This window comes from Pipistrellus hanaki (genome assembly GCF_964339955.1).
Source record: "Pipistrellus hanaki genome assembly, chromosome: 1".
NCBI classification, from domain to species: Eukaryota; Metazoa; Chordata; class Mammalia; order Chiroptera; family Vespertilionidae; genus Pipistrellus; species Pipistrellus hanaki.
In genome coordinates this window covers 157,026,449-157,048,423 of record NC_140503.1, presented here as the reverse complement: position 1 = coordinate 157,048,423, position 21,975 = coordinate 157,026,449, and the positions used below count along the sequence as shown (strand labels likewise).

General features: G+C 43.2%; 3 protein-coding genes across 4 annotated transcripts in view; 1 reads left to right on the top strand and 2 right to left on the bottom strand.

The window, feature by feature from the left end:
* The window catches only part of HERC5 (HECT and RLD domain containing E3 ubiquitin protein ligase 5), a 41,342-nt gene extending 32,836 nt beyond the window's left edge, over positions 1 to 8,506 (top strand). The window contains exons 19-23 of the mRNA XM_084881790.1: positions 2,429 to 2,495; positions 3,908 to 3,978; positions 5,737 to 5,920; positions 6,002 to 6,104; positions 8,226 to 8,506. Coding sequence (XP_084737916.1) covers positions 2,429 to 2,495; positions 3,908 to 3,978; positions 5,737 to 5,920; positions 6,002 to 6,104; positions 8,226 to 8,431 — 631 coding nt within the window. The 3' untranslated portion in view covers positions 8,432 to 8,506. The remainder of the gene's footprint in view (positions 1 to 2,428; positions 2,496 to 3,907; positions 3,979 to 5,736; positions 5,921 to 6,001; positions 6,105 to 8,225) is intronic.
* Positions 8,507 to 13,870: 5,364 nt separating this feature from the next.
* On the bottom strand, positions 13,871 to 14,551 carry PIGY (phosphatidylinositol glycan anchor biosynthesis class Y; the record flags this gene model as incomplete). Its single annotated transcript, XM_084882431.1, has 1 exon — positions 13,871 to 14,551. The coding sequence occupies one exon, from the start codon at positions 14,549 to 14,551 to the stop codon at positions 14,336 to 14,338; it is 216 nt and encodes a 71-aa protein (XP_084738557.1). The 3' UTR covers positions 13,871 to 14,335.
* Positions 13,871 to 17,805, bottom strand: PYURF (PIGY upstream open reading frame). Of its 2 annotated transcripts, XR_014794881.1 has the most exons (3): positions 17,475 to 17,805; positions 14,572 to 14,789; positions 13,871 to 14,496 (listed from the first exon to the last, which is right to left on the bottom strand). XR_014794881.1 is itself a non-coding variant. In XM_084882408.1 (2 exons), the coding sequence occupies exons 1-2, from the start codon at positions 17,678 to 17,680 to the stop codon at positions 14,645 to 14,647; spliced, it is 351 nt and encodes a 116-aa protein (XP_084738534.1). In that variant the 5' UTR covers positions 17,681 to 17,805; the 3' UTR covers positions 13,871 to 14,644. The 2 variants fall into 2 exon arrangements, 1 of the variants encoding a protein (XP_084738534.1); XM_084882408.1 differs by having other exon boundaries at positions 13,871 to 14,789.
* Between the last annotated feature and the right edge of the window lie 4,170 nt (positions 17,806 to 21,975).

Genomic DNA, 21,975 nt, shown 5'->3' with positions numbered 1-21,975 from the left:
CCATGCAAGGATTTCTGTATACCAATGTACACTGTATTATGTAGTTCATAATACATGGATTACCTAACTGTTCTTCAAGAAGGGAATTGTATATTTTTGGTATATTTATGCAGTGAACTGTGAAGATTTTTTTTTTTTTTTTTAAATTAGAATCTGGCAGTTAGTCATCCCTCTCACAATCCGGGAATGCTGGCTCCTAACTGCTCACCTGGCTGATTGCCCCTTACTGACCCCCTGCTGGCCTGGTCGCCCCCAGCTGCCCCCTCTGCTGGCCTGATCGTCCCTCACTGCTCGCCTCTGCCAGCCTGTTCGCCCCTCATTGCCCCCTCTGCTGGCCTGGTCGCCTCACGCAGCCTGCTGTTCTGTCGTTTGGTCTCTCCTCACTAACCCCTCTTCTGGCCTGGTCACCCTACAAAGCCTGCTCTTGAGTCGTTTGGCTGTCCCTCACTAACTCCCTGCTGGCCTGGTCACATTTTCTTATGGGTGCTCCCTTGTAGGTAATTAGCTGTTTTTCTCTAGCTGCTTTTAATATTATCTCTTTGTCTTTTGCTCTTGGCATCTTAATTATGATGTGTCTTGGTGTGGTCCTCTTTGGATACCTTTGTTTGGGATTCTGTGCACTTCCTGGACTTAAAAGTCTATTACTTTCACCAGCTAGGGGAAGTTTCTGTCATTATTTATTCAAGTAGGTTTTCAGTTTCTTGCTCTCTCTCTTCTTCTGGCACCCCCATAATTCTGATGTTGGTACGCTTGAGGTTGAACCCAGAGGCTCCTTACACAATCTTCAAATTTTTAGATTCTTTTTGCTTTTTGCTTTTCTGGTTAAGTGTCCTTTGCCTCTTTGTATTCCAAATCTTTGACTTGATTCTTGTGTTCCTCTAGTCTGCTGTTAGGTCTCTGTATAATATTTTTTATTTCAGTCAGTGTATGTTTAATTTCTAGTTGGCCCTTTTTCATACCCTCGAGGGTCTAGTCAAATTTATTGGCCTTTTCTAGGAAATTCTTGAAAATCCTTATAACCGTGGTTTTGAATTCCATATCGAGATGTTTGTTTTCCTCCATTTCTTTTTTTTGTGTGTGTGTGATCTGTTACTTTGTCTCCGCATTTTTGCTGCTTCCCTGAGTTGGTAGAGTAGCTTTGTGTGCTAGCTTTCCTATATGGCCCAGTGGGTCAGTCTCCCCAGTCACCTGAGGTGGACACTCTTGGTGTACCCCTTTGCGGTCTGTGTGTACAGCCTTGTTGTAGTTAAGTCTTGATTGTTTCTGGTATCACTGGGAGGAATTGACCTCCAGGCCAATTGGCTATGTGTATCAGCTGTGTCTACGCTGGGAGACTTGTGCTAGAGACAGCCTTATAGGACAAGATTTGCAAAATTGCGAAAGCCTCTGTGCTCAGCTTTGATGGGACTGAGTATCAGGGCTGAGCCGACAGTCTTGGCTTCCCATCAGCCCTGCCCTTGCACACGCCTTCAGACCTCTGCCTTCCACAGATCCCCCGAGTTTCTGCCTACTAGTCCAGATTTGCCCAGGCTCGCCCGGAACCGGGGTTCAGTGCAGTCAGAACTGGGGTTCAGTGCAGTCAGGAGCTTCCAACTTCCTTCGGCTAGGGAGAGCCGGCGGCAGTCTCAGCAGTCAGCCTTCCCTGCGTGTGCTTGCACACAAGACTCCAGACCTCTGCCCACCGCGGCTTCTCCAAGTCTCTGCCTTTCTCTCTACCTGGCAGTCCAGACTCCCCCTCTATGGCCTGGATCCATGGGGTTTCACCCAGAACTGGGGTTCAGTGCAGTTGGGGGCTTTCTTCCCTCTCCCACCAGAGAGCGCCAGCCAGGCACTCAGCCACCCTTCCTCTTGGCACACGTATCTCTGTATCTCAGTTATTTGCAGCTCCTCTGATTTTCCATGCTTTCCTCTTTCCTTTTAGTTGTAGAATTTCCACTTGGCCAGCTTTCCTGTGGTTCTGGGAAATGTTGATTTTGTGTTTTAGTTGTAGTTTTGAAATTGTTGTGTGAGGCAGCAGTTTAGGTGTTTATGTATGCCGCCATCTTGCTTTCTCCCGCGATGCCTGATATTTAAAAGGAGACCTATTATTTGCTCTGTAAGTAAAGTCCCAAACCTTAAATCAAGGTAACATCAATTTGACTGAGTTTCGGTGTCAGTAAATACATTACCAATCCTTTTCTAAATAGAAATATACGATGATGAGGTAAAGGAAGTTAGGGTGTGGTAGAAGGAGAGTAGGAATCAGGTGCGGATTGTAGATAAACTTCTAACCTCACATTTAAAGATAGGTGAGGTCTCAAGTCACTGAGGAGTGGTGCTGTGAACTGTACCGGACTTCCCTCCTTTAGAATAGTCATGCACTCTGTGTTTATTTACAAGATGTATCTAGGGATCATTATTTTTTTTAACGAAATTATTTGTTCTTTAGGAGTTTGCAAACACTTCTGGATGATGAAAGTGCTGACTTTGAAGAAGTATTTCATATCTATTTTAATGTGAGTAACAATGAAAACCGGATTACAGAGCAGATTTAATCTGATTAACCCTTTACATACTTGCGTGAACATGCACCCTTGAATGAAAAAACAAACTTCTGAATTAAGTTAATGTAAAAGGTTATTCCCTTAATTTTTTTTTATGAGCTGGATGTGTCCATTAGATTTTACTGTGAAACAGACAACACCTAAACTTAGTGACAGAAAACAACAAATAATTCTGTGGTTTCTGGCTGGGCCAGCATGGCTGAGCTAGATGGCCTGTCACGGCCTCGCACCTTACCTGGTCATTGGCAGGTGTCAGCTGGACAGCCTGTCTCTGATCTGTTACCATCCAGGAGGCCAGCTGAGGCTTCCTCACTGGATGGGCTCAGGGCCCAAAGAGACGGCAAGCCCTAGCACACAGCTTCTTTTCATGCTTTTGTTTTTGTCAGATCCCATTGGCCAGACTATTTCACAAGCTTACCTCCGGATTCAAGGGCCAAAGAAAGAGACTCCCGTCTTTTTTGTTTTGTTTTGTTTTTGTTTTTAATAAAAATATATCTTATTGATTTTTTTTTACAGAGAGGGAGGGAGAGAGAAAGAGAGAGAGAGAGAGAGAGAGAGGGAGAGAAACATCATGAGAGAGAGTCATCGATCAACTGCCTCTTGCACATCCCCTACTGGGGATGTGCCCACAACCAAGGTATATGCCCTTGACTGGAATCAAACCCTTCAGTCCACAGGCTGACGCTCTATTCACTGAGCCAAACCGGTTCCGGCAAGACTCCCGTCTTTTTTTTAAATATTATTATTGGTGGTTTTTGTTTTTTTTAATGTATTTTTATTGATTTGAGAGAGAGAGAGGGAAAGAAACATCAATGATGGGAGAGAATCATTAATTGGCTGCCTCCTGCACACCCCACACTGGTGATCAAGCCTGCAATCCGGCATGTGCCCTGACGGGGAATTGAACCATAACCTCCTGGTTCATAAGTCAGCGCTCAACCACTGAGCCATGCCAGTTGGGCTGGACTCCCCCCTCTTGATGGGAGGTGTTGTGGAGTCATATTGCAAAGGGGCAGGAATACCAGGATAGGAGATATTTTCTAATATCTTCTATCCTGGTATTTTCCAGATCCACCATACCAGGTCTGTCCTTGAGAAGTGAATACTGAAATTTGGCAATTTCCCTATTTACTTTTTCAGTATGATCAGTTAAAATAGATAATTCTCATTTTTTTACATTTATTTTTCATTCTGCATGAAAAGCTATTCATTTTTATTTGTACATTCCTCGCTTGTTTTGTGACAGAAATGTACAATTCCACCTATTCTTTAGGAAAAAAGGATATGCTTCAAAGTGTATTTGTTGATGATAGACTGTTCACAATTATTTTGGAGATGCCATATGAGTTTGTTTTTGGTTACAGGTGAATTGGGACAAAACTGACGTAGACTTAATTCCTAATGGAAGTTCCGTAATTGTCAACCAGACTAACAAGTAGGTACAAAAAAGGGAAATGTTTGTTTTGTTTATACACTGTTTATTTCACTGGGCTCTAAAAATTTATTGTAGCTATATAACTTTTCATTCCCAATTAATTTTCATAAGGTAGAGAGTTTCTGTGGTGGTGAGTCTGTATGGAGTGTATATTCTGGTAGGGAAGAAAATGGCTTTCTCATAGAGGCCTTCCCTTATCCTCCTGTCATACCACCAACCTCTTTATCTCCTTACCCTGCTTTACCTTTTCTTTTCATGTCATACTTTACCTACCTTTAGACTTTATTTGCTTATTGCCTTACCAGTGTTTCCCTCACTGTGATGGCAAGGACTCAGTCTTTCTTGCTCACCACTATACTTCCAGTTCCTCAACTAGTCTACACTAGTTCCTGGTCCGTATCAGGCACAGAGTATTTGTTAATATTATTAGACTAGTGGCCCAGTGCACGAATTTGTGCACCTTAAAAGGAACTGTGAGCCGCACAGGGGCAGGTCTCAGCCCATCTTCTGCGCCCTCACCTGGCCCCTCCCACCATAGCCACCAGTCTCCTGTCTGCCAGCAGCTCTGCTCTCACTGCCACTGCTCCCACACGCCAACAGTGCAGAGCATTTGGGGCCAGCGCCAGCAGCAGGTGCAAGTGGAGGTGGAGAAGCCCTGAGGGGCAATCAGGGCCGGTAGCCGCCACTCGTACCCTTTGACATCCCCTGGTGGTCAGCATACGTCATAGCGACTGGTTGTTCCACCATTCAATTTGCATAGTAGGGTTTTAAATATACAGATAGATAGATGCCACTGTGGTATCTTCACTTCCCAACACCTTATGGGATTTAAAGGAATATAATGTGGGATTATAGGCTGTCCCCTTGATAGTTGGTCCTAGTGAGCATTCTGCCCTAAGGCAAATACTTTTCTTTAATTTTTAATCTTTGTTATAACGTACAGAAAATTGCACACACTATCAGCACAAGTCAAGAAATAGAACATACCTAACTCTGTAGTCTATTTTATGAATATATCCCCATTTACCCATAGGATTGTTGATGGATAGATATAATAAGGTTTTCTACCTCTTAACAACTACTTTTTGCTGAGCCCTTTAGCCCAACAGAATTGGCAAATGTGCCAGAGAGACAAGTAACATGCTGGCTTCTCCTCAGTGAGCCTCCCTTCTCTCTTAGTCCAGAGGTCTCTCCGGTCTTGTCTCCGATTTGGAAGCCTGGAGCTATATGTGTTGTTGTTTTTTAGTTGTTGTTGTTGTTGTTGTTGTTGTTGTTTTATTGCTTGCCTTTTTGTAGCTCTTATTGCAAGCATTTGCTACAAGCTACTCCATTATATCTAGAAGTATAAACCTCTTATCTATGTTAAGCTCAAATAATTACTCCCATGACAAATTCAGACGATACAGGAAAGTATAAAATAGGCAGTTTCCCCCATTTCCCAGACATGACTGTGAGCAAGTCAGGTTATAACTTCCAAACTCATCCTATTCTAATCTATGTCAATTCTCTTAACTGCGGGGCCCTGGGAAAATCACGTGACTTCACTGTACCTCAGTTTCCTCTTCTCTAAAATTATTAAAATGTGCCTCAAAATTTTGTGATTAAATTAGATAATATATGGAAAATGCCTCTTAACTCTCCAACCACTCAGTTGCTAAGTGGTCTAGCTCTTCTGTTTAGCCGCCTCCTTCCCGCCCCTCCTCCCATTTTGTTTTTAGAGGATTGCAGTAAGCTGAAATCATTTTTGTTTCATTAAAGGACAGACTATGTTTCTAAGTATGTCGATTACATCTTCAACATCTCTGTGAAGGAAGTTTATGAAGAGTTTCAAATAGGATTTTACAAAGTGTGTGAGAAGGAGATTATTGAGATTTTCCATCCTGAAGAACTAAAGGATATGATTATTGGAAATACAGATTACGACTGGGAAACATTTGAAAAGGTACATCCTAAGGGCCAAGTGGCGTGGATTTAAATTTCTTTCCTTTTCCTGAATCCTATTTTTCTTTGCATTTTTCTCCAGAATGCACGTTATGAACGAGGTTATGACGATTCACATCCCACCATAGTGATGTTTTGGAAGGCTTTACACAAGTTGACTTTGGAGGAAAAGAAGAAGTTCCTTGGTAAGTGTTGGATCAGGAATACATTTATAATCCTATATTATTTTTTTATGGAATGAGAACATTTTGTTTGTCTTAGACACTATTTGCAACTAGGAGTGAAAGAGCCACTCCTAGTCCAGTTGAATGTCCTCTATGTGACTTTGTCACAACATCAAAAAATAAATGTTAGTAGAGATCTTTTTTCCTGTGTTTTCAACCCTACCTGTTGTGTAGTAATCCCCTTTCACATCCTGCATTCAGATTCAGCATTCAGATTCAGGGTTCGGGCTCTGGAGGAGGCCGCACGCAAATGAAAGAGACTAGAAAATATTAATTTATAAATATTGGGGGCCGGGGGGAAGCCCAACTCAAGGGGAAGGACTTCACCCCGTTTTGGCCTTGCTACCCCTTTTATTAAGACTATGGGATAGCCGAAACCTGTTTGGCTCAGTGATAGAGCGTCGGTCTGTGGACTGAAGGGTCCCAGGTTTAATTCCAGTCAAGGGCATGTACCTTGGTTGCGGGCACATCCCCAGTAGGGGGTGTGCCGGAGGCAGCTGGTTGATGTTTCTCTCTCATCGACGTTTCTATCTCTCTATATCTCTCCCTTCCTCTCTGTAAAAAATCAATAAAATATATTTTAAAAAAAAAAGACTGTGGGATAAACCCATAGGCAGGCAATTCCAATAATAGCCAATCAGCAAGGATTTACATAAAACTAAAAGGTGCAAGTTGCTTCAGCTACCATTGTCTCAACTAAAGAGGGGCTGGTTGGCTCTGACCTTTCAGAGCTTCAAGGTTGACCAGCCTTCCAGGTTCCTTGTCCACATCTCTCTGCTAGGGAGAATAATGGGCGGCTTCCAACACTGTTGCTTTAATTTTTTTTTTTTCTTAAAGCTAAGTAGTGACCCTCTTTCTGCAGTTGTGTCATCACTCACTCACCCAGGCCCTGCAGTTCCTTGCACTCTCTCATTCCAGGCTTTCTCTGAAACTCCTTGCCCTGCCTTGCACCGTCACCCACCTCCCTTGCCTCTCTAAACCTTCCCCTCCTTAAAGGTATATTGTAATTCCAAAAATTCAGAAGTCTTCCCCAGTCTCCCGTCTGGTTCTCTCTTCCTGCTCTGAGCCCCACAGCACGTACACTGAGCAGCCCTTATTTCAATGACACCTTGTCTGGCTGTCTTACACCCTTTTATTTCTTGTCTTTGTCTTTTTCTGCACAAGAATCTAATATTCCCACCAGTCACTAAGGGTAGTGACTATGTGTCAGACTTAGTTCTAATATGATCCCCAGTGCTGTCTAATGTAGGATTTTGCACATGGGCCCTCAGTAAGTCTATATACTAATAGGATAATATACAAATTAATCAAGACACCATCACGTAATGACCAAACAGCAGGGACCTGAGGCTGCAGGGCACCTGGCTTGGGTGAAGGACCTCAGGCTGCGCCCATCACCCAGCATGGCTTGACAGGGGACCTCAGACTGTGCGCTGGGCAGGGGGACCTCAGACCACACCCCCTTCCCCCAGCACCAGGCCAGGCTGGAGGACCTGAGGCTGTGCCCCCCGCCCGGAATGGCTTGACAGGGGTGAGGCTGGCCAGATCTGGGTCTCCTGCTATTCCAAGGCGTGTGTGGATGGCGGGGACTTGATTCTGGGTCCCATGGCATGCCCCAGACTGACAGGAGGGAGATCTTCATATACATTTTACTAATTTTCTTTCATCTCTGACTCTTCTATTATAGAAAAAAGGCAAATAGTAATATTAAAATATTTTTTCTAATTCATTCCCATTTAGTGTGCATGAATTTTGTGCACCGGGTCACTAGTATTTAAAATAAAAGTATTGCCGAAACCGGTTTGGCTCAGTGGTAGAGTGTCAGTCTGCGGACTGAAAGGTCCCGGGTTTGATTCCGGTCAAGGGCATGTACCTTGGTTGCAGGCACATCCCCGGTAGGGGGTGTGCAAGAGGCAGCTGGTCAATGTTTCTCTCTCATCGACATTTCTAGCTCTCTATGTCTCTCCCTTCCTCTCTGTAAAAAAATCAATAAAATATATATATTTTTTAAAAATAAAAGTATTTTCTCTTGATAAATGTTGATTTGTGAAGCAGGTCACTCAATTTCATTCTGTGTTTTAGTATTTCTTACAGGAACTGACAGAATGCAAGTAAAAGGTTTAAAGAGCATGAAAATAACATTTTGCTGTCCTGAAAACATGGGTGAGAAGGATCCCATAAGAGCACTTACGTGTCTCAGTCTCCTCTACCTCCCGAAGTATTCTACCATGGAAAGAGTGGAAGAAGCGCTCCAAGCAGCCATCAACAGCAACAGAGGATTTGGCTGACCCTACTACCTCAGACTGTGTACTCCTTTTTGGAAACATTTTCAAAAATAAAATGAACGAAAAAATTTACTAACATAAAAGCCTTGATTATTCAATATGTTTACCTATTTTATCTATTTTTGCATGTAAGATCTGTTAGTTACTAAAGGCCTGGTGCATGAAAATTCGTGCATTCGGGTCCCTCAGCCTAGCCTGCACCCTCTTGCAGTCCGGGAGCCCTCAGGGGATGTCCAGCCGACCAGCAAGTGGCCGGCCCCACCCCACATCTCCCTATTTCCATGGCCAGTGGCCTCCCTCTGCAGGCCAGTGGGAGATAGCACCAGCTGGCAAACGGCTGGCCCCACTCCCTGATGGCCCCTCCGCCACTGCCCCCTGGTCTCTGTCCCCTTCCTCTGCCCACTGGCACCCGCCTTGGCTGGCCTGGCACCACTTGCTACCAGGTCCTTCTCCCCCTCCTCCCTCCCCATTCAGTAGTTCCACTGTTCGATTTGCATATTAGGCTTTTATTACATAGGATAATATTGATTAGGCTATTAAACAAGGCAACACCAAAACAACGTGTATTAAGTAAGGCAGAAGTTTATTTTTCTCTCATAAACACCTGGGTAGTTTGTCCAGGGCTGACGTTGTGCTTCTCCCACTTGAACTGCAGTAATAAGTCAGATGGCTTCCCTGTTGCAAATTTTGGTAGAAACTTGCCCATTTCCATCTTGCGTCTATTGCAGTGTTTCCCAAACTTCTCTCATGATGAGAATCACCTGGTGGAGTTGTTAAAACACAGATTCCTGAATCCCAACTTAGAAGTGCTAAACTAGAATTCTAAGCACTAGAATTTTGGGGAACATATAGGTAAAATTGCATACCTAACTTAGTGCTCTGTATATAACATCTGTCTTAGAGCACTAGTTAAGTATACAATTTTACCTATATGTTCCCAAAAATCCTAGTTTAGCACTTCTTAGTTGGGATTCAGGAATCTGTGTTTTAACAACGCCACCAGGTGATTCTCATCATGAGAGAAGTTTGGGAAACACTGGTCTATTGCATTTGAAACTCTTGTCTACTTTCTCCTCAAATCTGCTATGAACTGCTACCCTGTTTCCCCGAAAATAACAGTGTCTTATATTAATTTTTTCTCCCAAAGTGGCGCTAGTTCTTATTTTCAGGGGATGTCTTATCTTTCCATGCGCTAGGTCTTATTTTCGGACGATGTCTTATTTTCAGGGAAACACGGTAAACTGTGGCTTTCTTTTTCTCGGCTTCTTTCCCATCTCCTTTATACACCCCTGACCTAAAAATGGTAGTGCTGTTTTCTCACTTGCCACCTGCTGCTGATCTTCATGGCTTCTGTTACAATTTCCATGCTGATGCTATTCCTCTGTCTCTCTGACCTGCAGGAACTGATGGTCTATTCCAGGACCACAGCCATTTTTCTATGTAGTCTGTGTCTCTACTTGCAGGCCCCTTGGCTCCTTCATCTCAACATCTTTAAGGAGGAAATTACCGTTTTTTCTATATTCCGATTTGTGGTAACACCAATATCTCCCGGTAGAAGCCTGTAGTCATCTTCCCTCTCCCCTGTTTTTCATCCCCCACATTCAATCTTCGATCTTGTCCTGACAGTCTTGTTCTAAATCTCTAACCCCACTGTCATAGCTGAAGTTCAGGCTTGCATCATCTCCTGTCCCATCACTGCAACAGCAGCCTCCTAATTGGTCTTGTATCTAGATCAGTGTTTCCCAAACTTCTCTCATGATGAGAATCACCTGGTGGAGTTGTTAAAACACAGATTCCTGAATCCCAATTTGTATATTTAACTAGTGCTCTAAGACAGATGTTATATACAGAGCACTAAGTTAGGTATGCAATTTTACCTATCATGTTCTCGAAAATCCTAGTTTAGCACTTCTTAGTTGGGATTCAGGAATCTGTGTTTTAACAACTCCACCAGGTGATTCTCATCATGAGAGAAGTTTGGGAAACACTGATCTAGACCAACACTCTGCAATAGAACATCCTATATATGCACTGTGCAATAAGGTAGACCCTTGAGCTATTCTCTTCAGTATGTGGTTATTTAGCGAAAATTAAAATTTTAAATTCAGGCGAAACCGGTTTGACTCAGTGGATAGAGCTTCGGTCTGCGGACTTAAAGTTCCCAGATACGATTCCCGTCAAGGGCATGTACATTGGTTGCGGGCATATCCCCAATGGGGTGTATGTGCAGGAGGCAGCTGGTCGATGTATCTCTCTCATCGATGTTTCTAACTCTCTATCCCTCTCCCTTCATCTCTGAAAAATCAATAAAATATATTTAAAAAAATAAAAATTTTAAATTCAGTTCTTCAGTTACACTAGCCATGTGAATGCTTAACAACTACCTATGACTGGTAGCTACTGTACTGGGAAGCACATGTGAACACTTGCTACCACAAGGAGTCCATAACGTGCAAACCCTCTTTTGAGTGTGTTTTATTGGGGTTTTTTTTTTTCCTGGAACGAAGAGCCATGATGTCTATCAGCTGCACAAATTAAAAAGTTGGTCAGTAAAGCCCAGCTCCCAGATCCTGTAAGCTCCAGCGTTGCCTCCCACCACAGCCTTGCATACATAGCCCACTCCATGCTAGTTATTTGTAACTCATTTGCCTCAAAGGCCAAGCTCCTGTATTTCTCTGGCCGGGACCCTGTTCTCATCCCACCTCTGTCTTTAAACTGCTGTCTTCAACTCCACCTCTGAGTTATCTCCACTTGTTCCTTGGTATTCACTTCAGTTATCATTACTATCTAGTAGATGCCGTGAAAATGACTGAAGGATGGATGGTGGAATATGGCCCCTTAGCATTTCCCAGGTGCTTAGTTGTCAGTGGTTTCATCAGTTAGCCAAAAGTGCCACCTAGGGGCATATGCAGGAAATAGCAATTCCAATATCATCTCACTAAAAGGGACAATACTTGTAAATAGGCCAGGCCTTTCTCCCAACTACCGTGTTTTCCCGAAAATAAGACATCCTCCCAAAATAAGATCTACTTACAGTTTTCCTTCTGAGTGAAATATAAGGCATCCCCCTGAAAATAAGGCCCCCCCAGGCTAAACATGAGAGATTTGGTCCACTGATTCTGAAAGAAATGGAGTCACAAGAAATTCACCACCAAATTCAGGAATTGGATTGTTATGATGATGTTCCAGAAGATGATGACATGATTGTCATTGAATAAATGAGTAAATTCTTGATACTGTAGGATTCACAGTTTGTCTGGTTTGTGTTGACAACTACCGTACTACTGTACCATATACAGGTAATAAATTTCCTTTATTTTCATTTAATAATAAATGTGTACCATATTCTCCTTCATGGAAAAATAAGCATCCCTTGAAAATAAGACCTAGCGCATCTTTGGGAGCAAAAATTAATATAAGACACTGTCTTATTTTCGGGGAAACAGGGTAGTACACATAGTAGTGAGAAACTACCATTTCTTGGCTAAGTAATTTCATATTCTCTACCTCATTTAAAACTGCTGCCAGGTCTGAAGTGGGTGTCATTCTTTTCATCTTACAGATGCAGAGTCTGAAGTTCAGAGAGTCTTCCTTAAAAGCCCATTTTGCAGGATTGGAAGAAAATAAAGAGGGAGAGTACATCATGACAAGTCCTTTTTTGAGCCCTCAGAGTGGGAATCTGTCACTTAGAAAGCTGATAGAGCCTTAGCTGGCTTGGCTAAATGGAATAGAGTTTTAGCCTTCAGACTGAAGGGTCCTGGGTTTGATTCCAGTCAAGGGCACATGCCCGGGTTGCGGGCTTGATCCACAGGAGGGGCCGTGCAGGAGGCAGCAGGTCAATGATTCTCATCAGTGATGTTTCTCTCCCTTCCTCTCTGAAATCAATTAAATAAATAAAAATTTAAAAAGCAAATCTTTTTAAGTTGATAAGAAGGATCTCATTTTTTAGGTAATTAAAGATGATCCCTGTCAGTGATGGCAAAAAGGAACACTAAGGAAAATAATCTTGGTAATAACAAGACTCCAAGGAATCAAGAGGTATCTATCATGTTGAAGCCAGTGAATTATTGGGGACGAGTCACAATCAATGAAAGAATAAGACAGAATTTCTCATGGTGGGTTTGCAGTGCGGTAAGTGGAGGTGGTGAGGTCAATGTGTGTGTGGCATGAGCTATGTAATGGGAAGCTAGTGAAGAAATCCCATTAATGGTTAGAAGCCAGGATGATTTGCTAGTGAGGAACTTGGAGATCCCTGAGAAACATGGAGGGTTTTCAACAATGGGTGTTGTGCTGAGAGGGTCAGAAGTCAGACATGATCATGGTGGACAAAGTTTAGAAGCCTTAAAACCTTCATTCCACTTTGGCCATGCCTCTAATCAGCATTTGAGCATCAGCAAGTAACTTGAAAACCCTGTGCTGTGCCTTATACTGGACATTTACTAATAGATAGTGCTTTTTCGGGGAAGGGTAATTTAATTCATTTAAATATCAAGAAGTATTTCTTGAGCTTTGATGCCCTGAGATATTCTGATGACATGAAGTTTCATCAGCAAGCTCTCTCCATAATTTGCTTAAAACTACCTAATGTACAGTTTATTGCTCAAGAATTCTATTAGTGAGAAGTTGGCGTTAATACTGAACTTCCCCAGGGGCATACTTGTCAGTTTCCTCTAAAATGATAAAATGCTGAACTTGTAAAAGCTGAAACAGACTGCAGGACACAGTGCTTATTTTGTTAACAAAACTGTTTCATTTACACTGACCACAGGGAGATTTAGGATAAATTAAAAAGGAACTTCAGGAAATGATGGGAACCTCTGTAGTTTTCTAGGTTATTTGTAGATTGCCATAAATTTTTAAAATGTGATTAGTTCTGAATGTAATATAAAATACATATAACCTCATTTTAATTTTCTTTCCATAAAAAAATTAAAGCTTCTGTTAAAGTACTTTAAGATTCTAGTAAAAATAAATTAAGATTAGTGTATTTAATTCTTAGGTTTCTTTATGGAAACTAATCAAATATTAACCTCAGTCAGTCTTGTTGCACGTTCTGGAAAATTAGAAACTGTTATGCCAAGTGCTCATGCCCTTCCTCATGCTAAATTTGTCTCCTAAGGCAGGAAATAAAAATGTGGCTCAAAACCTAGTTCTCGGCTCAACAGGACACAACCAGCTATTTGCAAGGCTTCTAACACCCCCTTCTACTCCTAAAAGTAAATACTTTCCTGGGAAACTATTCTATTTGGGTATTAACTACTCCTCCAAAAATAGCCTACACTTTAATATGTAGATTTTTAGATGTTCCCTCCCTTAGAACCACACACTTATGACCAAAAACAAAACTGTGTCAATGTTTCATTTTATTATTTACTAATGTAACTATTTGATGCAAAAGAAATGAAGGTAATTTTACTAACTCAAAATTTTTGCAAGTACATTAAGTTTCAATTTTATTAGTTTTATATCACACTAGTTCAAATGCATTTCTCTATAACACTCCAACATAGCCCTTTGGAATTATTTCAGTTATCTGTAGAACATGTGACTTTATCAAAGATTGAATCTCAAAACAAACAAAAATTTCAAATTATTAATATTTGGATGAAAGGGATAAGAAATAAGTCATTAGGTGATGGTTGGGATTGTTAAGTTCCAGTAAGACAGTGTGTTGAAATGTTTCTTCTGACACAGCAGTTATAAATTAGAACCTTCAAAAAACAAGGGCAGAACCAAACTATAATCAAAGAAGCTTCTGCAATGTAAGTCTCCCATAGTCCTCAGCCTAACAGAAGCAAGGTAAAGCATCTTTCCTGAAAACTAAGTGGGTTTCCAGTATTTTCATGCAGTTGAGCGAGACACTCAAGACTTATCATTAACATATATTCCATCTTGGCTCTGGGTGCACTAATTATGCCTGAAGAGCTTAATACCCATCCACGTCCACAAGTGGAAGAACACGTACACGGGGATGGTAATGGGCAGGAGCAGACTGTAGAAGCACAGGCTGGCTGTGCTAGTGCAGCCCTGGGGGAAGTTTTCGTCCACGGAGGCCGAGTAGAACAGTCCTGCCAAAGAGATAAATGGGATGAGGACAGTCAGTGTAGGAAGAGACAGAAACATTCTCCTCTTCCACTTATTACCTGCCACCCTGACTTTTTAAAGGGTAGAAGGTATTTTAAAAATCTGGTTGTATATGTTGTTTGTAATTATGATCTAGTGCTGCTCCATATCTTCTTGCTTCTTGTTTTGAGTTTTCATCATCCTAGCTGCCTGTGGTATCATATTAGGGATCCCATCAATAATTGGATAGGCTATTCCCAATTCTTCATTAATCAATTCATTTGTCGATGCTTCATATCTGAGGGGGGAAAAGAAAAAAATGAATTGTGAGAAACACAATACTGGGAAGAGCCTGAAGTTCAAATTTTCTTTTTCATTTCATTTTCAATGAATGCATTAAAAAAAAAAAAAAAAAAAATACCAGTCAGAAACGCTCCACCCTTTCCATTCAACTATTCCTTCATCACTCTGGTCACCCTCAAAATCTTCCCAGTTCCTTGACTACTGAAAGGATACTAGAGGAAAATTCAACTTCCTCCTTTTAGAATGCATGAGAGCAAACTAACTGGTCCATTAAAAGGAAATCGCTGAAAAATCAAACACACACAAAAGTTTGAGAAAGATAAAAGGGCAGAAATGAGAAAACTGGGAAACAGCCCATCTGTAGTGAGCTAGTCCCACAATTAGCAAGGTAGATGGATCAAGTGATAATTTCAATGTTTAAGAAAATTTAATATGTTCCCTATGGGGGGGGAAAAATCTAGAAAGGAAAATGCAAAAAGAGGAAAATTAAAATTACTATCAATCTACCACCCAAGCGTGGTACCACTCATAACACCGTGGTAGCTGGTAGATTCCATCTGCAGTGCTCGTGTTCAGTGTTGTGCTATAACCCCATCTTACAAAGGATGCCTCAAAAAAAAGTCGAGTTATGGAGTCATTTATTAAAGGCCAGCGGCATAGGAGGGGGCAAAAGCGCTCCATACCTCGCAGCCCCGAACCGCTTTGCCAGGCCTGGCTTATATTGGCAGAATATCACAAAGGTATCGATTACATCTTTGGGTCTGGAAAAGGAACCTGTTTTTCGATTTTACAGAGGTGAAACTGAGCAAGTTAGTTATCTAAAGTATCTACAAATCACTGAATCGACAGAAGCACATTATCTGGGACGGACCAACTGGACAATTTAGAGCAATTGTGCGGCCCAGATTCTGGGATCACTGAGTCAACAGGAATGCACTCTCTGTACCTTCTGAGGCAACTCGGGCTAATGGACCAGTCTTGGGTCCCAGAAATGTGCTTCGGTGACCAGTGAGATCACAAACAATGGGACATTCAAACCATCATCAATGGCGTTTTGGGATGGCATACATACGTTCAGAAAATCAAAGTAACTTTTAAATGAGTACAGAACCCAAAACAGCAAGGTTAAAATATTAAACAGCGGCCGAAGGCTGAGACCTGTTTGGTTCAGTGGATAGAGCGTCCGCCTGCAGACTGAAGGGTCCCAGGTTTGATTCTGGTCAAGGGCATGTACCTTGGTTGCGGGCACATCCCCAGTGGGGGGCGTGCAGGAGGCAGATGATTCTCTCTCATCGATGTTTCTAACTCTCTATCCCTCTCCCTTCCTCTCTGTAAAAAATCAATAAAATATTAAACAGCGATTTTTACCCAAGTATAGTTGCTACCGTACTTCATTAATATTTCCTTCTAGCAGCCTGGACCTGGAGAATGGTTTGCCCGGAGGACTCTGCAGCTGAAGGCTAAGGGGGCCCTGACAAAGGCCCGGTGACCCTGAACTAAAGGCCAAAGGGCAGCACACGCAGCCGGCACCCTTTGGACCTGGAGGCCACCAGTCTTCTGCACCATCTGGGCTGAGAGACCGCGGTGCCTCGGCCTCGTCCTGAACACACACTTCACACACCTGGCTGGGCTGGGTCCGGACCTTCCTATTCCCCATATGGGGTGGAGCCCGGGAGTCGTCATTTTTTTTTTCTTAAATATATCTTATTGATTTTTTACAGAGAGGAAGGGAGAGGGATAGAGAGATACCCTGTTTTCCCGAAAATAAGACAGTGTCTTATATTAATTTTTCCTCCCAAAGTTGCGCTAGGTCTTATTTTCGGAGGATGCCTTATTTTCGGGGAAACACGGTAGAAACATCGATGCGACAGAAACATCGACCAGCTGCCTCCTGCACACCCCCCTCTGGGGATGTGCCCGCAACCCAGGTACATGACCTTGACCGGAATCGAACCCGGGACCTTCCAGTCCGCAGGCCGGCGCTCTATCCACTGAGCCACACCGGTCAGGGCCGGAATAGGTCCTCGGGTGGTTCCAACGCGCCGCCAAAGGCGAACCTATAACCGCTCCGGGGCGGGAGGGCGGGCGGGCGGGCGGTGAGGCTCGGGAGGCCCGGGGCTCGGCTCCCTCCCCTTCGGCCTCCGCCCGCCCTTTCCTCCCGCCGCCGGGGGAGGAGCGTGGGAGCCGGCGGGGCCCCCAACGTCAGGTGACCAGACGCCCCGGTTTTCAACAATGTGTCCCGCGGCGCCTTAAAGAAAAAGTCCCGAGTTTTTTTAAAAACTCATCCCCGGTTTTCAACAACGTGTCTTAAAATAAGTCCTGTTTTTTGAAAAAAAAGAAAAAAAAATCCCGATTTTCAACAATCTGTCCCGCGGCGCTTTAAAAAAAAAAAAAAAAAAGTCCCGATTTTTTTTAGGGGGGGGGGGAAGGAAACACGAACCAAAAAAAAAAAACAACGAACATCCCGATTCTCAACAATTTGTCCCGCGGCGTTTTAAAGAAAAGTCCTAAAAATCGGGACTTTTTTTTTTTTTAAACGCCGCGGGACAAATTGTTGGAAGTCGGGACGTCTGGTCACCTGAGCCAACATGGCGGCGGTGACTCCGGGACGGACCCCCGGCTCCCGGCGGCGGCCGCGGTCCCTGCCCTCCCCGCCCCGGAGGCCGCGGGCGGCCCTCACCGGAGCGGCTTCTTGGAGAGCGGGCACACCAGGAACTCGAGCAGCGCCGGGTCGAAGGCCTGGGGCGGCCCTCCGGGCCTCTCGCTCTCGCCGGCCGCCGGCCGCGACCCCGACACGCGCAGGCACCTGCGGGCGACCGTGGACGGCGGCGGCGGCGGCGCGCGTGTCCCCCGCAGCACGGAGCCGAGCCTGACCGCGCTCAGCATGGTCCGCAGGCCGCCGCTGCCCTCCGCCCTCCGCCCTCCGCCCTCCGCCGGCCCCGCCGCGCAACTGACCCCGCGCGTCCCGCCGGCCGGCCAGGCCCCGTCCCGCCCCCTGGTCCGCTGGGAACGCGGTCCGACCGGCGGGGCGAGCGCTTTGGTTCCGAGCGCGTTCCTGACCCGGCTGCTATTCCCGGGGCACCGCTCCGTGGCTGAGGGCTCGGCCTGCCGCCAGCGCCCCCTGCTGGCTGTTCTATGGCGTTTGTAAACGACAGACAGAAACGGGGCTTAGTGGGCTCAGACCTAAAACGAGGAGGCACCCAGGGTTAGGCCTGGACCTACGTGGTTACCTGCAAAATGACGTTTCAAACCCTCCTATCGTATTGGGTATATTTAAAGCATTCATTTGTTTTATGTGAATCTTTACCACCGTTCCTGTAACCTGGTTTTTGGCGTTTTTCTTTTTCTTCTCTCACTTAAAAATAAATAAAATTTAAGAACCTGAAAAGAGCCGAAACCGGTTTGGCTCAGTGGATAGAGCGTCAGCCTGAGCACTGAAGGGTCCCCGGTTCGATTCCGGTCAAGGGCATGTACCTTGGTTGCGGACACATCCCCAGTAGGGTACATGCAAGAGGCGGCTGATAGATGATTCTCTCTCATCGATGTTTCTAACTCTATCCCTCTCCCTTCCTCTCTGTAAAAAAATCAATAAAATATATTTTTAAAAAGTCCTGATTTTCCCCAATATTACTTTAAAAAAAAAAAAAAAAAAAAAAAAAAACCTGAGAAGAATGGCTTAGTCCCCTTTACAGTCTAAGACATCCATATACTCTTACCCTGTAAGATTCATTTTTTGAATTCAGCTGCGTGATAATGCACAGTTAATTTACCTCTCTCAATGAGCTTGGAGACAGCAAGAGCCTAGATACCTGTGCAATCAGACAGGTGCTTATTAAAGGGGTGATCTGTTGTGGGTTTCTGTCGCCCCAGATTTGTCTGACTCTCGAGGAGATGATACGGGTTTCATCTCTTGTCCTGCAGTAGGTGGGAGAGTTTGGGCTCTGGGCCTGACAGCTTGGCTCTGGGTCCAGAGCTGACTAGCTGTTTGACTCCAGCAAATGACTTAACTATTCAATTTTATTTGTATATTAAGATTAATAACTGTTTCTCCCCCGAGAAATTTCCTTGTGGGGATTACTAGGTGACAGTGAATTCAAAGAGCACTTAGAAAAGAGCCTGGGACAGATCAATGTTCAGTGAATGTCACCATTATTTTCATTTTCCCTATTCTTCTGTACACTTGGAGATTCTTTTTTAGTCACCAGTGTCTCCCCGTTGTCTTGCTGACTATTGATTTGAACCTTTTCTGCATCATTGGGCTCGACCATTTCACACTTTGAGCTCCTGGGAGGTGGGGATGGGAGTGAGGGATATACAGATACAAATAGAAGATTATATTTTCAAACTTGTCCTCCACTTAGAGATGTAAAAATAAATTGAGAAATCGGTGTATTGTTTGTTTACTCTATTTTTTAAAATCCACTACATTACTGGATGCTCTTTGTTTACTAATGCTGAAAATATTTTAGCATAGAGCAGTTGTCAGGGCTATAGGACTAGTATAAAGTTCCTATGTTACCGTCACATTATTTCCTATGAGGGCAAGAATTAATTTTTTAGTTTGCAGTTAGTTGATACGCTGTGCCCTCGGGAGGGAGTGAACTATAGGGCAGGTGTTTCAGTGAGGGCTGGGGAAGCAAAGCTTGGCTTCTACCACAACTTAGTGGGCTCAGACCAGGCGGGACAGGCCACGGGTCTCGGCCCCTGTGGCATAGGGGCAGGCATCCATGTAAGGCCAACTTCATTAGCCTCCCCTACCTGGCCTGGTGGACAGATCCCGATCAAGTGGGTTTTCTAACCAGTTATAAATAAATTAGTTTCAGATTGCCTCCACCTAGAAGGTTGGAAGCAGATCAGTTTAATTTGTGTTAGTATTAGAAGGGAAATGGAGCGTAAGAGCAAATTATTGAAAAACAAATGTATAGCACCAAAAACCTATGACCGATATTTTAGGAACATCTGAGTGTGGGATGTATTAATCCAAACCATGTAAATGTTAAGTTGCAAAATGTTCCTAAGCAGCCCCCAGTAATTAAGGAATATAGCTCATTTCTGCATGTGGTATACTAAGCTGAATGTAGGTGACAGTATAGACCTGTAAAATCATTAGTCCTTTTTTATTGTTGGGGTGACTATTACCTCTCCCATCTTAGAGCCCTATGCACACATGTAATAACATGATGGGCTCCAGGCTAAAGCACCTAATTACCTGTGTGACCTTGGGAAAGCTGCTGAACTCCTCTGCCTCAATGTTTTCCTTTGTAAAATACAGGCATCCCTCTTTCTATTGTGTTTCACTTCATTGGAATTCACAGGTGGTGTGTTTTTGTTTTTTTACACAAACTGAAGGCAAGACTTTTCACCAGCAAAAATATTACGACTCACTTTATTATGATATTTATTTTATTGCAGTGGTCTGGAACCGAGCCTGAAATAGCTCCCAGGCATGCCTCTGGCATAATAATAGTACCTGCTTTATTAGAGTTGCTGAAAGGCTCAAGTCAAATAATACAAGTAAAGCAGTTAGCACAGGGTTAGCACAGACTGCAATGAAAAAGTATGTCATCAGCAGCAAAATTACTTTTTTTGTGGTAAAGTTGGTGAAAATTCTAATTCAGAAACGTTGACCAGCCTGGCTGGTGTGACTCAGTGGCTGAGCATTCACCCAGAAACCAAGAGGTCGCTGGCTCAATCCCCTGTAGGGGTAAGTGCAGGAGGCAGCCGATCTATGGTGTTTCTCTATCATCAATGTTTCTATCTCTCTATCCTTCTCCCTTCCTCTCTCTCTAAAAAATCAATAAAAACATATTTTTTTATTGACGAAAGAAGTCCAGTCTAAGAAGAAGTCGTAGGAGAGTTTATTTGAGCCAAATTGTCAACAATTGCTGGGAACCAAAATCTCAACTGGTTGGGGAAATATTCTGGAGAGTGGCTGTTTTATAGCTTACTTTATAGATTAGAATCAAAGGAGCAGACATAATTACATGAAATTCACTGGTGGTAGATTAGAGAGGTGGAAGAAAGCATAACAGGGAAATCTCTGAGATTGTAGCAAAGGTAAAATGGAGAGACGCATACTTCTGTTACATTGGTGGGTACAGGGTAGTTAATAATTAACATTTACAGCACATAGAGATGGAATGTGGGCAACGACATAATGAGGGGTTCTGTGCTATGGTGAAAAGTTGAAGCCTGAGGGCTCAAAAAAAGGAGATTATTCCGACATTCCAAAGCGATGGTATCTTAGATGCAAAAATACAGGCTTACTTAAGGTAAAGACTGACCTTTGTGAAGGAAGCTGCAGGCCTAGGATGTGACTGCCCACCATGACCCACTTAGAGTCAGGCATTTTTATGTTCAGCTCGTCCCGTGTGGTTGCTTTCAGTCTCTGAGTTTGCAAGGCTCTTCCTACTGGCCTTCCATGAACTTGTTAGGTTTGATAGGTACCCTCTTTTCATCCACAAAATGGACAGCACAATGTAGCACTGGGCACCTTAATTTTAACTGATACAAATGTTTATAGTTTCTAATGTAGATAATATTGAAATACGCTCTTGGGTTATCACATACATTAGGTGAGTTCAAAATCTCCAAGCAGAGGAGAGAATTGAATATAAAGTTTAAAAGGTCCCATAAATACCAAATTTGGGAAACTCTGTTCCAGAAAGAGAAGTTGAAACCAATTTTCCACTAGATGGCATCCTTCAGTATTTGAACTAATATTATTTCTGCTTATACTTTTCTTTCTGTGATTACAAAGATTTGTTTTTATTTTGCCAGTGTTTTCCTTAATTTTGTGAAATCTATTTTAGGTGGAAAAAATCACACACACAAAAAACATTTTATTGATATGTTGCAATTATAATGAGTTCATTAAAATCAAGGGTCCAATAGAAAAATGGACAAAAGGTATGAGAAAAATCATGAAAGAGAAAATGCAGTTGCTCAATAAACACATAATATATTCATCCTCAATAGTAAGTAATGTAAAGTAATGTAAATTTTAAACATCAAATAAGTTTTCATTTCCCAATTTGAGGAATTGGGTCACATGATTATGTAGGCTGAGTAGTCCCGTGATATACTTTCTGAAAGTTGGAGGACCAGTGGAGCAGATGGTGTAAATCCCAGTTCAACAGTGTCCAACGGCCGAAGAATACATATGCCCCTGCTCAATCAGC